The 17,401-nt window shown below is 40.6% G+C and overlaps 1 protein-coding gene across 1 annotated transcript in view; it reads right to left on the bottom strand.

Moving 5' to 3' along the window:
- The window catches only part of pax2b (paired box 2b), a gene marked incomplete at both ends in the record, with an annotated part of 43,043 nt that overhangs the window by 17,366 nt on the left and 8,276 nt on the right, over nucleotides 1–17,401 (bottom strand). Inside the window, 2 exons of the mRNA XM_079846046.1 lie at nucleotides 3,235–3,410; nucleotides 16,897–17,016. Coding sequence (XP_079702172.1) covers nucleotides 3,235–3,410; nucleotides 16,897–17,016 — 296 coding nt within the window. The remainder of the gene's footprint in view (nucleotides 1–3,234; nucleotides 3,411–16,896; nucleotides 17,017–17,401) is intronic.

Here is a 17,401-nt window from a genome sequence, read left to right as displayed (position 1 = left end):
ACGGTGCTGTTTGTGTGTGTGTGTGTTAATTGCTAACATTGTTCTTTTGTGAGCGTTTTGCAACCTTTAGATTTTGTAAACAGCTCTGAAGGAACCTTCCAGGAAATGACATCATTTCTCATGTGCTCGTGTTGTCTGTGGCCAGCGAGTGGGTGGTAGCTCATCTCATGTTGTTCTTCCTAAGAATGTATTTTTATTTCCATCAGAAAATCAATGAACGGAGGGAGTTCTGCTCTTTTGATCCTCAATGCATCACTGCAACGCGAGCAGTTTACTGATAAACAACACATATTTATATACACTCACACACAACCAGACATAAAAGAAAACCATTGGGAGAATCCCTAAAATACTGTACCGGGCTTGACATTAACTTTGCTCACCAGCCGCTGTAGATAGTGGTTTTCCAAAGTTACTAGCCACTCTAGCATTTTCGCTGACCACAATTTTGATGTCAATACCACGGGGAAAAACTGCTATATAGATATTTTAAATATTATCTAATAATTCGGCAACCTCCCCCAGTATCTCTTGAAGCCAATACGAAAGTGACTTCAATTCATCGGCTGGAGACCGGCTCCAGAAGGGAGCAGAATCTCATTGAGCTCCATGTTAAAATGCCCAACTTTACAGCAGAAAAACACATGTTTACAGCCTGATACAAATTGTGGTTTTGGTCTATATGGCTAATTTTACCCTTCATGACAACTGTGAGGGGAGTGAACTGTTTTGTAACTCATTCGTTTACATTATATAAAGCCTTAAAGTTCTGCATAATTTAGGGCGTGGCCACTTTGAGTGACAGGTGGATAGCCGTTTGTCTGCTGTCTGTTAGTCAACACGTCACCTCAGCTCCGCCCACGTCCCGCCTCTTTGCCCATGTTCAGTTATCTGGGAGTGATGCGCTGCCAAGATGGCAATGGCCAGCTCGTCCCTACTTTACGCTTCAAAACAGCTCTTCAGAATCCTATGGGTCACGGGAATGTGCTAATCCCCAAAATCTGCGGGAATGTGTAAAATTATGCGCAATACACGCAACCCCACACCGAAATTCAAGTCCTGAAACAGCAACAGTATTCATCCGGAGCAAATGAAACGAGCGAGTGAGTGGAGGCGGGTTTGTGTGTCACTCAGAGATGAGAGAGAGTGTATTGGAAGCGTTTCAGATATTTCAGTATCGATGTGTATTGAAAAAACCCTACATTGCATTTAGTTTATTATTTCAGATCCCTTACAACACAACAATTTAAAAATTTATATCATAAGTCAAATTCAACCCACTAAAATGGCTAGTAGGAGTGACTGCGTTAAGCCTTGTTTATACTTTGGCCTGGCTCCACAGCACGAGCCTCCGCTGACTGCGCGCGCTCCTCCCCAAACGGACGAGGCGTTTATACTTGACGCGCTCGCCGTTGTGCTATTCTTTGAAACGACAGAGGGCGACTCGGAGTAATTGTTTTATAAACCACCAGGAAAAAGCGTCGAGAAGAAGTGGGCTAATGTACTCAGGTGATGATATTTATTTTAGTACACTTTACCAAAAACCACATTACAAAAGGATTGTGTAAAACTTGACATGAGAACAAAATCTATGCACACATGTATACAACTAAATTAACGATCTCTTAAATATTTCCTAATTTTCACTAAACATTTTCATTTAGTTTCGTGAATTTTTTTTTTTATTAAACATGGATCGATATTTAAAAGGGCTTATTTCTGCTTTTGTAGACTTATTTTGTAAATATAAGCACCTAATTTGTATGTGCAAACTGGGTGCCCGTGTGATGAGACGTCATGCTCAGCTAGATTCGCCTAGAACTCGTTCATCTTTGGATGCGGAGTCGCGCGCGCTGTTATGCTGCGTTCACACCAAATGCGAATAGAGCGTCTGGCGCGAGTGATTTCAATGTTAAGTCAATGGAAAGGCGCCTAGACGCGCGTCTGGAGGTCCCACGGCGCGAATGACGCGCATCCGCCTCATTCGCACGTCTAGTTCGCATGAATGACGCGAATTGGGTGCAAATTGAGCGTCTTGCGCGTTACACGCGAGTGGTGCATTTGTGCATTCACGCGTTTGAAGCGAATTCGCGTCTGACGCCCGAGTTGAAAAATTTGAACTTTGCCGTCAATTCGCGCCGCGTTAACCAATCAGGAGCATGCTCGCTGCGGTCACGTGATAAAGTGACGTAATGAGAAACTACTTTATTGTGTCTACTATTATTATTATTATTATAAAATACTACTATTGTGCAACAAAATGTAGTTTTAAGACTTTTTCAGGTGAGAATCTAGTTGTTTAAAGCTCAAATCTATGGTTTATTTATGAAGAGAGCGCCTTTTTAAAAAAATAATCGCGTTTTTGGAGTTGTGAGCTCCAGGCGATCACCGGGCACTCATCGCTCATTAACCCCGGCGAGAGCAGCCTTTCCTCGGCCAGTCCTTCTGACGTTTGCCGCTGGCTCTGATGTCCTGTAGTGGTTTGTCTTGTGTAGATCTAACGGGCGATCTTTGGTGTCATGAATCTATAATTTATTGTCTGCCAAATCGTTTTGACTGAGGGCAAAGAGAAGTTTCATAACTTTATATTTTAAGGATATTTAAATAAACATGCAGTGAAGATAATGTAGGAGTTGCCAGGACCACATTTGTGTGGCTATTAATGCTTAATATATATTAATGCTTAATATATATTTTTAATGAAAATGAAAAGAGGCAGAGTGGTGATTTATGACATATTTCTCCTGGAGTGCCTTGAACGCGCGTCAATTTCGCTTCCAGCGCTCGTTTTCTAATCGCGTCCAATTCGCCGCGGACGTGCGAATGCATTCAACATGTTCGCGCGTGAAACTAGACGCAGTAGACGTGATTTTGACACTCTATTCGCGTTTGGTGTGAACGCAGCATTACAAAAAATACGCTGCACACCGCCAGGCGAAATGGGGTCTTTTGCGCAGCCAACGCGCACGAACGCGCACGACCGCCCACTCCGCGTTGACGTCATTTTTGCTTCGCACACCCTCGCGCTCTTGCGGACGCGTCCAGTATAAACAAGGCTTTACACGCCACTGCTGAAATACATGTTGGCGGGTGTTAATGTCAAGCCCATTATATCATGGTATTAGCATCTGAGACCACCACTGTACTGTATTACAGCTACTGGTATTTTTTTGAAAGTATGAATAGGTCTAAATATCAATATGTTCAGTTGCAGCGGAAGGTAACGCCACTCACCTGCTCCGGTTTGACGTGTTCAGAAGTGGGAAAGATGTCAGGGAATGCCGGCCTCTCGAACACTCGGTCCAGGGCCTCTAGCTGCTGCTGGGTGAAGGCATCGGCTCGCAGGTGTTTCCTCAGGCTCTCCACGCTGCCCTGAGAATCACTGCTCTGCGCTGAACCCTCTGAACCATCTACAGACACCGGAAAAACAGCTTTCTTCTACTCTGGGCTGAGAGAGCAACATTCTACAACAACCACATGCTGTTCAGAACACTCTAGAACCGGAACCTTCTGGAATCTATGAGGTAACATTTCATCTTGTTTGCGTTTTCTCCATACAAGAGCAAATGATCTGTCTTTCTGTGCTTTATTGTTTTGCTCAAGTAGATTGAACACAAGATGACCTCTGTATTTTGTAGATAAAAGTTACAGAAGTAAGACTGGAATTACTGATGACTCGTTCCGGCAGTTCAGAATCGATTCTTTCTTTTCGGAGACAATAACTTTATTTGTCGTGCACTTTGCTCGTTAGGACCTTTTACATTCACTAACAGCTTTATTACACAATGCATGAAAGGTAATATTCGAAAAAGCACTTGAAATTGTCTTTTTAGCTCTGGAATCTGCCATCTTTGGTCATGGGAGTAAACAACATATCTTAGCATGTGTAATTAGACTACCCCTGAAATTGCCTCATCGACACGGCATCCTCAATAAACCCGTCTCTGGCATGATGACTCCGATTGTTCGAATATTACACTTTAATAATTGTTAAATCGATATGTCATCCTCAATAAACCCGTCTCTGGCGTGCTGCCTCCGATCTTTTGAATATTGCACTTTAATAATTGTTTCATCAATAAACTTATAAATAAAGTTTACTTGACTTGACTTAATGCAGAAGATTACTGGGTTTAGATGGTCATAACAGGAGTTAGATATAACTATATCTAGTCTAACAATGAGGCTATGCTTTCAAAATTGGCATTTTTTATTTTACTTATTTTATAAGCTTAGGGACTAGTCAAAATCAGCATGTCTTATATGATTCAATTAATTTAAATCTGCATTCAACCAGGAGTATTTCTGTAATATATAAAGTGAAGTTTAAATAGGACAATATTTCTAGATCATAATCTGTAAAAAATGGAAATAGGTAAATATTAAAACTCAAGCTTCACATAATATGAAGATGTTTGTGCAGGGATGTAAGAGTTATTGATTTGTTAAGGACAATCTGATTTTATGTTTCAACTTGAATTAGCAGAAAAACTCAAGACATTTTTGATGGGATTTGGGTGGATTGAACATGGGTTGGGCCTAAAATGGAATTAATGGCCATATAGTAACATCAATGTATGTTTATTGTAGTTTTTTTTTGGCTGTATTAAAGTTTTTTTTTTAAAACCGTTTTTGGTTAATATTAGCATTAGCATGCTAGCACTGACTAGCTAGCATCTGCGATGGACTGTTTTAGCAGTAGAGACTCAAAATCAAGTGTTAAATTAAATAGAGAATGCTGTGTTACGTCACGATGTTCACTCCGCGGTGCATTTCGGGAAGGCGCCGCCATATTGGCAGGATATGCTATCTGTTGCCATGTGTAGACTTGGAATTTGCAGAGAGAGCAGCTTGAGATTTGTTTGGATTTTTGCGATACGGCGCAGTTTCTTGGGAAGAAATGGAGGAAGCGAAAGGAACGGTGCACTATCGTGAGAGACTAAATAACACCACCAACATCGACCCGTACGAGCTGCAACTACAGAATGGACGAAAAAGCCCGAAGCGCTGCCACCTCTCACACACCCTGAATTCGTTAATTAACTGGTTTATGGTATCAGTGCCTACACAATGCAAGAGTTCAGAAGCTCGTACAGGTCGATGTTGTTGATGTCAAGCAGTTTCTCTGAATAACGCTGTTTGGTGGTGTTATTTAGTCTCTCCCGATAGAGCACCGTTCCTTTCGCTTCCTCCTCCATTTCTTCTCAAGAAACTGCGCCGTATCGCAAAAATCCAAACACATCTCAAGCCATGGCAATGGATAGCGTATCCTGCCAATATGGCGACACCTTCCCGAAATGCGGAGTGAACATCGTGAACATCGCCTTCTCATTCTCTATAAAATTGCCTTATTTTTCTTTAAAAATAGGCTGAAATAGCCTATTGGGGGACCTAAATTTGCATATGCAAATCACTCCTCTAAAACAGCGTAAATCATTAAAATAGGTCATTTAATTATGATAGAAAAGTAAGTACGTGTTGTAGTTGTCATGATACATGCAAACACTGGATGAACATAAAATAAGCAGTATCAGTACTCTTTCCATCAATCTTATAATCCAGTAAATGAAATATTCTAAAAAGGAAAGGCCCTTAATTCCAGTTGATTTTGCATGAGAAAATCTTTGGTCAAATCACACATTCTTGCACATTAGCTGTATTGCACTGCATGGCATGCTCATCTCCCCTGTTTTCTCCAGGCTGATTTGATTTCGCCCAAACCTCTTTACTCTGAACCCGACAAACACACACCTCTGCTGTTATTGTTCAATCTCTTTACCGGTTAAACAACGCTCCACAAACACAGCACTTTCTCTTGGTTTTCCTCTGACCTGATTACCCTTGTGCTGAGTAAAAGACTCTTTCGCACCTTCCTCTCTCTCTCTCTCTCTTTCTCTTCTCCCCTTCACCCTGCCAACCCGCTTTAGAGCTCCTTTAAATATCTTCACATCCTGCCTTCTCGGGAAAGTCGTGTCTCCCTTACAAATCTGTCGCTCTGCATTCGCAGCATATTATGTTCTCTGTGCGGCCACAGGCAGCGTGATGTATGACATGCTCTGGCTGTATTGATTGACCCAACTTACAGAGAGAGTGGATGTAGAGTTAAGAGAGATGACCTGAGAAGAAGAAGAACTCATGGGATAAAAACACCGTTATATTTATAATAAAATACTAGTTAATAATATATCAGTTCCTCCCAAAGGTGCTCTATTGGATTGAGATCTAGTGACTGTGAAGGCCGTTTGAGTTTAGTGAACTCACTGTCATGTTAAGAAACCAGTTTGAGATGATTTGAGCTTTGTGTGTTACCCATCAGAAGATGGTCCACTGTGGTCATAAAGAGATGGACATGGTCAGCAATAATACTCAGGTGGCGTTTAAACGAAGCACAATTGGTACTAAAAGGCCCAAAGTGTGCCAAGCAAATACCCTTTACACCATTACAGCCTCAACCGTTGATACAAGGCAGGATGGATCCATGCTTTCATGTTGTTTATGGCACATTCTTGACCCTACAATCTGAACGTTGTAGCAGAAATCCAGATCAAATTGTTCAAAGTCACCTTTCTTCCCCATTCTGATGCTCAGTTTGAACTTCAGAAGATCATCTTGACCATGGCTAAGTGCATTGAGTTGCTGCCATCTGATTGGCTGATTAATAAACAGTCAACAGGTGTACCTAATAAAGTGGCCGGTGAGTGTATTCATTTTTTATATTGTCTGTCACAACTATTGCCTAGCCTGTCTCTGTTCATTTTCCTTCAGTACTCCATCTGGGATTGCGGTATATTCTCTGGTTTTCTCCGGTCAAATTTTAACCGGTCCAATCAGCGAACAGAGGGAGTGGCTGAGAACCATGACGTTGATGTCGTGCGCTAGTTTGAGATGATATACGTCACGACCAAACGTTAGCGATTGGTTATGGCAGATCCAGCCAGATATGGCAGTTTTAAACTTCAACAGAGTACCCGCCTTCAAGGAAGTTAACGCTTGTCAATGGAGAGTGGCCAGACTCTCTGAACAAAAAGGACCAGGCTAACAATTGCCTACTTTATAAAGAAAATGTTTGGTATTTTAGACAATTTTTCTCATTGTAATGCAGTCATATAAGCCTGCAGAAAAACAGAAGTTTGCACCCAAACGAGTGAGTATCATTGAACATGTTTAAAAATCCCTTTTTTATTTTATAGCCTGGTTTGCTCAAGAATCAGTGAGAAGAGAGATGAGGGGATAAATGCAGAGGGGATGAAAGCAAAAGAGAGAGGGATAGATGGATGGATGGATGGAGTGATAGAGGCTCAGGCTGGAATGAAGTCTTGATGAGTATCCTGTCCCAGCTCATCGTGTCTGTAATACTCTTCTTGATCGCACATTTTTCACTGCCGCTGAATTCAATTGATCAATCATGTCTGTCTGATGGCACCATTTCAGCTGGTTATTACCACTGCGCTTGTCACGGTGACCTTTTCTTTCTGCACAGCGTGGTTTTTCACACACACACACACACACACACACACACAGACACACACACACACACACACACACTGGACACTTGCTCTGTGTGTGTGTGTGTGTGTGTGTGTGTGTGTGTGTGTGTGTTTGTGTATCCAAGTAGATTTTCCCAAAACTTGACACTACAATGCTAGAATTTTGTGAATGGTTGCTGATGTTATTAAGGTATTAAGTTTAGGTTATTCAGGAGTTCTGAGGGGGTTTTAGTACATTGCTCTGTTGTTGCTAGGGTGTTCTGAATAGTTGCTAGGGTATAATTAGGCTGTTTCTAGGGTGTTTGTTTATGGGTGGTTGCTTACCTGTTGCTATGTGATTTCTATGGTGTTTTCTTACATGGCATTGCTATACAATTGATTGTGTGATCGAAGTGGTTGTTAGGGTGTTGCTATGCTGTTGCTAGGGTGTTTTGAATAGTTGCTAGGCCATTGTTCTGCTATTTGTAGAGTGTTCAGGGTAGTTTTAACCTGATGCTATGCTATTGCTAGGGTATTTAGTATGAAATGCATTGCTGTGTGATTGATTGAGTGATCTAGGTGGTTGTTAGGGTGTTGCTATGCTGTTGCTAGGGTGTTCTGAATAGTTGCTAGGCCATTGTTCTGCTGTTTGTAGAGTGTTCAGGGTAGATTTAACCTGATGCTATGTTATTGCTAGGGTATTTAGTAGGAAATGCATTGCTGTGTGATTATTTGGGTGATCTAGGTGGTTGTTAGGGTGTTGCTATGCTGTTGTTAGGGTGTTCTGAATAGTTGCTAAGGTGTTATGTCGTTTATAGGGTATTCTGTGTGGTTGTTTACCTGTTGTTATGTGATTGCTTGGGTATTTAGTCGACAATGCATTGCTATACGATTGATTAGCTGATCTAGGCGGTTGTTAGGGTGTTTCTATGGTGTTGTTAGGGTGTTCTGAATAGTTGCTAGGGTGTTATGTTGTTTTTTACCTGTTGCTATGTTATTACTAGGGTATTTAGTGGGCAATGCATTGCTATACAATTGATTAGGTGATCTAGGCGATTGTTATGGTGTTGCTAGGGAGTTATGAATAGTTTCTAAGGCATTGTTATGATGTTTGTAGGGTGTTCTGGGTGGTTGATAACATTACCATGTGATTGGTATTTTGTGGTTAATGCATTGCTATGTATATGATTGATTGGGCGATCTAGGTGGTTGTTAGGGCATTGCTATACTGTTGCTAGGGTGTTTTTCATGGTTGCGATAGTATTGTATTTTCTTTCCAGTTGCTAAGGTGTTCAGGATGAAAAGTGAAAAAGTTTACAGTCAATTCTCTGAGTAATAGTAATAGTGATGCTTGACTTAGCCATGTGTTTTTCCCACTTCAGCCTGTTAAAGCTGCATGTTTCTGAGCAGGCGCTCTGTTTGGATGGCTCCCATGGGGGTCCTTGAGGTGGAGTGGGTATTTGCTGTATCGGGCGCAGGGGCAAATGAAGTCATTAATTAGGTGCCATTAGGGAGCCTGGGCCACAAACCTGATCAATACGACTGCATTTGTCATTCACACCAATGACAACAGCTTCCCACTCACTGGATGAGCAACACGCACATGTGCGCCCATTACCGCTCGGGCTTGCTGTGGCGTTTTGGCAGGAGCGATGAACGTAACGCTTCAACTGCTTAGAGAAAATCGACTACTAAATCCACACTGTGACCAGGAAACCATCATCATTACATTACAGCTAAATCTAAAGAACTGGGGCCAAAATGAGACGTTCTAGGTCTGTATAAATATGTTTTTGTGTTCTGTTGTTTACACTTGTTGTTAGGCTAAATGTTCATGCTGCTCTTTTGCAAAGAATGAAAGTGAGCTATTGAGCTCCAAGAAGGTTTTTAAAAGCACCATAAAAGTCGTTCACTATAAGTTATATGATGCCTTGAATCATGCCCAACAATTATTGGCTGGAAATCGTACCTTCCACAACAGCTTTCAAATCTAATTTGTCCACAAATGCAGAAATGCGAATGAGATTTCATATGACTTTAGATGAATTTTAATATAGCATGCATGCCATATTGACTACTTTATAATGGCATGCACATTTGCTATACTATTGCTTTACTCTCTACACGTTTGCCCTATTTCTTCTGTCTGTTAGGTTACCAAAGTAAAGTATGCAGTTGAGTTTCTTGCTTCTGTCACCAAATGAGACAGTGTTTTCTCCCATTGGTGCTTATGTAATGCCTTTCACCTGGAGCCTCGCTGGCTCCGGCTTTGAGCCGCTGCTGCACAGTTGCGATGTGTGCTGCCCTGCTGCTGTGGTATTGATCTGCGACTGAGTGGAGCGGATTCCTTTTGACGTGAGTCAGTATTAAGACTGAGGTAACGAGGGAGCCGCTCTATCAGAGCAGATAAGCAACTCCATAACACCGCAGGATTCACACCCACAGGGCCTGACCCCATGGGAAAGAGAGAGAGAAATACTGAGTCCGCACTAGAGATTTTCATGTTCTTAAAAATAAAGGTTCTTTATTGATGGCTCTATGAACATCCATGGAACCACTAAAGGTTCTTTATAGCATAAAAAGGTTCTTTAGGTTATTAAAATGTTCTTCACACTAAGAAAAAATGGTTCTTTAAAAAAATTATCACTGAGAGGTTCTTTTGCTAGGGTGTTTTGTCGCTTATAGGATGTTCTGGGTATTTTTTTAACCTGTTATGTGATTGCTAGGGTATTTACTGGGCAATGCATTGATTAGGTGATCTAGGCGGTTGTTAGGGTGTTGCCATGCAGTTGCTAGGGTGTTATGTCGTTTATACTGTAGGGTGTTCTGGGTGTTTGTTTACCTGTTGCTATGTGATTGCTAGGGTATTATTTAGTGGGCAATGCATTAATTGATCAGGTGATCTAGGCGGTTGTTAGGTTGTTGTTATGCTGTTGTTATGGTGTTCTGAATAGTTGCTAGGGTGTTATTTCGTATATAGGGTGCTCTGTGTGGTTGTTCACCTGTTATGTGATTGCTAGGGTATTTAGTGGGCAATGCATTGCTTGATTAGGTGATCTAGGCGGTTGTTAGGGTGTTGCTATGCTGTTGTTAGGGTGTTCTGAATAGTTGCTAGGGTGTTATGTCGTTTATAGGGTGTTCTGTGTGGTTGTTTACCTGTTATGTGATTTCTAGTGTATTCATTGGGCAATGCATTGCTTGATTAAGTGATCTAGACGGTTGTTAGGGTGTTCTGAATATTTGCTATGGTGTTATGTTGTTTAAAGGGTGTTCTATTTGGTTGTTTATCTCTTATGTGATTGCTAGGGTATTTAGTGGGCAATGCATTGCTTGATTACGTGATCCAGGTGGTTGTTAGGGTGTTGCTATGATGTTGTTAGGGTGTTCTGAATAGTTGCTAAGGTGTTATTTCGTATATAGGGTGTTCTGTGTGGTTGTTCACCTGTTATGTGATTGCTAGGGTATTTAGTGGGCAATGCATTGCTTTATTAGGTGATCTAGGCGGTTGTTAGGGTGTTGTTATGCTGTTGTTAGGGTGTTCTGAATAGTTGCTAGGGTGTTATGTCATTTATAGGGTGTTCTGTGTGGTTGTTTACCTGTTATGTGATTTCTAGTGTATTTATTGGGCAATGCATTGCTTGATTAAGTGTTATAGGCGGATGTTAGGGTGTTCTGAATAGTTGCTAGGGTGTTATGTTGTTTATAGGGTGTTCTGTGTAGTTGTTTACCTGTTATGTGATTTCTAGGGTATTTATTGGGCTATGCATTGCTTTATTAAGTGATCTAGGCAGTTGTTAGGGTGTTGCTATGCTGTTGTTAGGGTGTTCTGAATAGTTGCTAGGGTGTTATGTCGTTTATAGGGTGTTCTGTGTGGTTGTTTACCTGTTATGTGATTGCTAGGGTATTTATTGGGCAATGCATTGCTTGATTCGGTGATCTAGGCGGTTGTTAGGGTGTTGCTATGCTGTTGTTAGGGTGTTCTGAATAGTTGGTTCTTTAAAGGTTCTTTTAGTGTAAAAAGGTTATTTTTAAAGCATATTAAAAACACCACATAGACATATAAACAAACTCGATTTTCACCGCAGGGGGACTTTAAACGTCCAGGTTGATTGTACTTAATTTATTTTTACAGTAATATGACACTAAAAACAGCATATTTTGGAAATAACATTAGAATAATATTGAAAATTGGTAATATGGTAATATGTGTTTTCACAGTTATTGCTACTACAATACTACAATTTGAAGGCCATTATATTAATGCATTATGTCTTTTTAGTTCGTCAATATCTTATTTATAGGATTCTATAGCCTCAACACTACGGTATGAAATTCAAGCCATGACAATAATCACATTTTACAACTAAAAATTAAACATGCATAAACACAAGACAATCGGGTGCATGTTAAAGCAGAAGCCCAATTTAAGCATGAGCTGCAGAGCTGCAGTGGCGTCTTGGGTTGGCCGGCGTAAAACTGCTCTCATCTTTTTAATGGCCTGCTCTTATGAGACAGCTGTAGAGGGGGAGCTGGGACGTGTGGATGTTAGATGTTAATTTGTGCCGTAATAGCTTTTCTCGGCGGAATTGCAAATTCTCTTAAATGTCACTTGCAGCTTCGCAGCTCAGACAGCCAGGGTCCGTGTGGATACCAGGGCTGTCTCTCCCTCTCCCTCTCTCTCTCTCTCTCTCTCTCTCTCTCTCTCTCTCTCTCTCTCTCTCTGTATCGTGCTACTTTTAATTTGCAGTAATACAGTAGCGCTGTCAGATTAATGGCTGGTGTGACACCTGTGTCCCCGCGGCCTGCTCTCTCAGCTCCGCCGTGTACATAACGCGTGTCACAGCGCATTATCTGTGTGCTCGGCTCGTAATGGGCCCTGCGTCTGAGGCCGCCGCTGACTCCAAACGTACTGTAAGAACTGCATACACCGTTGGCCTCACTTGGCATGCGTGTCGCAGCAACCGGGGCACAAAAACACACTCTTTATAGGCACTAAGATCTATTGTGCTGCACCTGACAGCGCACCGTTTAAAAGCTCACAGAGGTTTTCTGAGGAAATAGCTGTTTGAGGAACCGTTCAAAGCACCCAGAGAAATCCAAAACCACTTTACTTAATAATGCACATTCATGCTTATGTTTTCCTGTTTGACTAGGAGAATTTTGAAGGTAAAATGCACTGATTTTTCACTTCAAAATGCCAGGCTTAATTCTGTTTCTTTGTAATTATTTATGACATTTCTAGCAGTTTCTGAGTAAATCTACAGTGCATTTTACTGAGAAAAAATACATCACATTATGGAAGTAAAATGCACTGTAAAAAAAGATTATTGGAGAATAATATTTCAGTTTTTCTACAGTCTACTTCCACGTTTAATTCAATATTACTTTCCGTCAGTGTTGGAGAGTAACTGTTACATGTAACTAGATTATGTAATTTAATTACAATTTTGTAATAAAAAGTATACATTTCCAAAGTAACCTTCCCAACACTGCTTTCCGTTTCTTTAATTATTTACTCAAAAATCCATTTTCTCATTTGTTAACGGTTCATTTTACTTCTGTAATGTGATGTATTTTGCTTGCACTAAATTCGTTTCAGTGTGTTTGGAAATAGCAATGCATGATGACTTAAAAAATGCTGGGTTAAAAATAACCCAATTTACTAACAACTTCTGACCAAATTATTACACCATTTGTTTTCAGTGTACTTTAGCAATATAATGGACTAACCCAGCAATTGGGTTGTGTTAAGCAAACATTTAACCCAAACGCTGGGCTAAAACAACCCAATTGCTGGGTTAGTCCATTTTCAACCCAACTTGGGTTATTTTTAACCCAGCATTTTTTAGAGTGTGACTTAAAAAATGAAGCATTATATTTCTAAAGTACACTGAAAACAAATGGTGTAGAAATCATTTGGTCAGAAGTTGTTAGTAAATTTCACAGATAATTACGAAGAAACAGCAAGTAACACATTCAATTAAACCTGACATTTTTGAGTAGAAATACTCTTTTTTGTTTTTGTTTTGTACGCCAATAATGTTTGTTTTGCTTACAACTTATGAAAAAAAAAAAAAAAACTATTCCATTGTATTGTGGATATTTTACGTTTCTATATTTACTGGATTCTGCTGCAGGGAAGACATTGTTTTAAAAGCATCGTTAGCAGGCAACCGTGTGTGTATGTGTGTGTGTGTGTGTGTGTGTGTGTGTGTGTGTGGCTGTGTGTGTGTGGCTGCTGGTTCATCTGGCAAAGATAAAGTACACCTATTCTGGATTCCAGGTGTCTACAGTCCGTGAGCTATGTGTGCGTGTGTGTGTGTGTGTGTGTGTGTGTGCACGTGCATCACATGACCGTTTGTGAAGTTATACATAACATACACTGCCCTCCTCCTCTCCTCTTTCTCTCTCCTCCACCTCTTCATCCCCAGCGCTTAAATCAAGAAAATGGCCAGGCATCAAGAGGATCATTTGGGCCTGAGAACAACCCCCAAAACAGTCAATCATCTTAAAGACACACACACACACACCAGCAGATCTGAAGTCTCCCATCATTTCTGCCGCCGCTGATGTCACCCCTGCGCCCTTGCAGCGTCTGACAGCAAAACCAATGAACCCCGATGCAACACAAATGACTGCAAGTGTAGCGCGCTCTAATCACGAGAACGGCTCTTTCTGTGAGCAGCGGATCACGTGACCTCTGAATGCCAAACTCTGCATCTCATGTCGAGAGACTGCGATTGCACCCGCATGCTGTAGCCTGTCCATGCCACAGGAAAATGCCGTCATGACAAACACAAGAATGTGCACGGCACACACAACCCTCAGCGGTGGAGATGGTGAGCTGTGACGTCAAACGCAGCAGACTGGGAAACATGCGAGTGCATTCATCTCATTCACTTTTCACAGGACAGAGCGATGGTCTCCAAATGAACACAAACACAAGCTGAAAACCGATTGGTTTGGCTCAAACAACTTCTGTAAGGAAGGCACAATGATCTTTAGCTGTTATTTTATAGGGCTGCACAATTAATCGAATTTGAAATCGTGATTACGGATGCCACAATTATGTAATCGTTCAATAACTTGTAATCGCAATTACAAAAAAAAAGTCCACTTATATTATTTTGTGTACTTAAATGTGTTTTTTTTTTCTACTGGTTATCTTAAGTTTTTTCCCCATTGTTTTTAGTTTTAGTATAACATTAATACCAGGCATATTTGTACTTTTTTAAAGAAACCAAACCAATGTATATTTGACTTTTGAGGCTTAATGCTATAGAAAATCGATAAAAGTTTTTAAAATAAAAGCTTTCAGCTTGTTTATTTGGCTATAACAATATGGCATGCAGTCGCTTCAAACATTGGCATAAAGCTATTCAAAACAATTCGACCCATAATCGACAACTATGATTTTTGTCATAATCATGCAGCCCTAATAGTAGTTATATATGTTTACCAAAATTAGTGCTTTTGAGAGAAAACTAGTCACTGAATTTGCCAGGCAGCAAAAAAAAAAAAAAAAAAGAAAAGAAAGAAAATATATATATATATATACACACTTTAAAAAATGCTGGGTTAAAACCAACCTAAGTTAGGTTGAAAATGGACTACAATTGGGTCGTTTTAAGCAAACATTTAACCAAAACGCCGGGTTAAAACCGCATTCACTGGGTTAAAACAACCCAATGGCCGGGTTAAAACAACCCATTCACTGGGTTAAAACAACCCAACCGCCGGGTTAAAAAAACCCATTCACTGGGTTAAAACAACCCAACTGCTGGGTTAAAACAACCCAATGGCCGGGTTAAAACAACCCAACTGCTGGGTTAAAACAACCCAACTGCTGGGTTAAAACAACCCAATGGCCGGGTTAAAACAACCCATTCACTGGGTTAAAACAACCCAATGGCCGGGTTAAAACAACCTATTCACTGGGTTAAAACAACCCAATGGCCGGGTTAAAACAACCCATTCACTGGGTTAAAACAACCCAATGGCCGGGTTAAAACAACCTATTCACTGGGTTAAAACAACCCATTCACTGGGTTAAAAAACAACCTATTCACTGGGTTAAAACAACCCATTCACTGGGTTAAAACAACCCATTCACTGGGTTAAAACAACCCATTCACTGGGTTAAAACAACCCATTCACTGGGTTAAAACAACCCAATTGCTGGGTTAAAACAACCCAATTGCTGGGTTAAAATAACCCATTCGCTGGGTTAAAACAACCAAATTGCTGGGTTACTCCATTTTCAACCCAACTTGGGTTGTTTTTAACCCAGCATTTTTTAGAGTGTATATATATACACTACTGTTCAAAAGTTTGGGATCTGTAATATTTTTCAAATGTTTTTTTTTAAAGGAAGTCTCCTCTGCTCATCAAGGTTGCATTTATTTGATCAAAAATACAGAAGTAATACACTCTAAAAAATGCTGGGTTAAAAACAACCCAAGTTGGGTTGAAAATGGACTAACCCAGCAATTGGGTTGTTTTACCCAAGGTGACGGGTTGTTTTAACCCAGTGAATGGGACGTTTTAACCCAGCGGTTGGGTTAAATGTTTGCTTAAAACAACCCAATTGCTGGGTTAGTCCATTTTTAACCCAACTTGGGTTGTTTTTAACCCAGCATTTTTTAAGAGTGTATTGTGAAATATTATTAGAATTCAAAATAACTGGCTTGAATTTTAATATATAGTGAAGTGTAATTTATTTCTGTGATCAAAGCTGAATTTATCATCATTACTCCAGTCTTCAGTGTCACATGATCCTTCACAAATCATTCTCATATGCTGATTTGCTGCTCAAAAAACATTTATGATTATTATCGATGTTGAAAACAGTTGTGCTTTTCAGGATTTTTTGGTGTATAGAAGGTTTTAAAAAGAATAAAATAATTTTGAACAGTAGTAATGTTAGAAAGTGTATTCTATAAAATAGTATTTATACTCTTGGATGGACAGAACTTCTTCCCCATCAAACGAAACAAACTGTTGGTTGCTCTGGTCAGAATAAGCTGGAGGAGGAGGAGGAGGAGGAGGAGGAGGAGGAGGAGGAGGAGGAGGAGGAGGAGGAGGAGGAGGTCCTTGAGCTAAATGTCCTCTTAACACTGTCGCTCCTGTTTGACTGAGTTTGTTAGTTGGCTACATCATCTTGACATGTAATTACTGAAGCTCTCTTAATCACTGCAGTGCAGATTAATAACGGCTCCTGTGGGGGTCACATGACCACATCAAACCCTCTGCAACCAATCATTACGCATTCAAGGGCAATCTGCTCGGGATATTGTGTGCAAAAATAAACAGAAAACTGACTGCGAATGCATAATTCAAAAGCACACGGACAGTGTGTGTCATACCAGGTATCAATTCAGAAATATCTTGCATCCCCACCCCCCAAAAAAAGGAGAAACCGCAGACTCACCAGCATCTCTTTTCCTCTTTTCTCCATTGGAGCGAGGGATTCCCAGAATGCCGTTGATGGAGTAGGAGCCCACGGGGTCATTGGATGAACTGGAGACGGGAGGAGACGCTGTACTGGAGACTAGAGAGAGAGAGAGAGAGAGAGAGAGAGAGAGAGAGAGAGAGAGAGAGAGAGAGAGAGAGAGAGAGAGACGATCAAAACTCTTCACATCACAGTCTGATCACACCAGGGAGAAAAGCTTTATTGCGCCTCACTTGCATTTGGTCAGTTTTCCAAGATACACAAAAGTTTGAGAGCACCCGGCAAAATGTTATTGAACGTTTTTTCATTAGAAATGACGCTAAAACATAACAATTTAAGTGTGAAGTCTCTTTTGCATTAATGCATGATTTTAGAAGCAAGAACATGTGCATGCATTTGATTAGTCACCTAAAATAGCGCAGAATCGTTAATATTCCTTCATTTAATGTCATGTGTTTATGAGGTAAATCGAGTATCTATGTTT

This window comes from Gobio gobio (assembly GCF_949357685.1).
Source record: "Gobio gobio genome assembly, chromosome: 20".
Taxonomy (NCBI): Eukaryota; Metazoa; Chordata; class Actinopteri; order Cypriniformes; family Gobionidae; genus Gobio; species Gobio gobio.
Note: the sequence above shows the minus strand (reverse complement) of the source record. Positions and strands in the feature narration are given on the sequence as shown.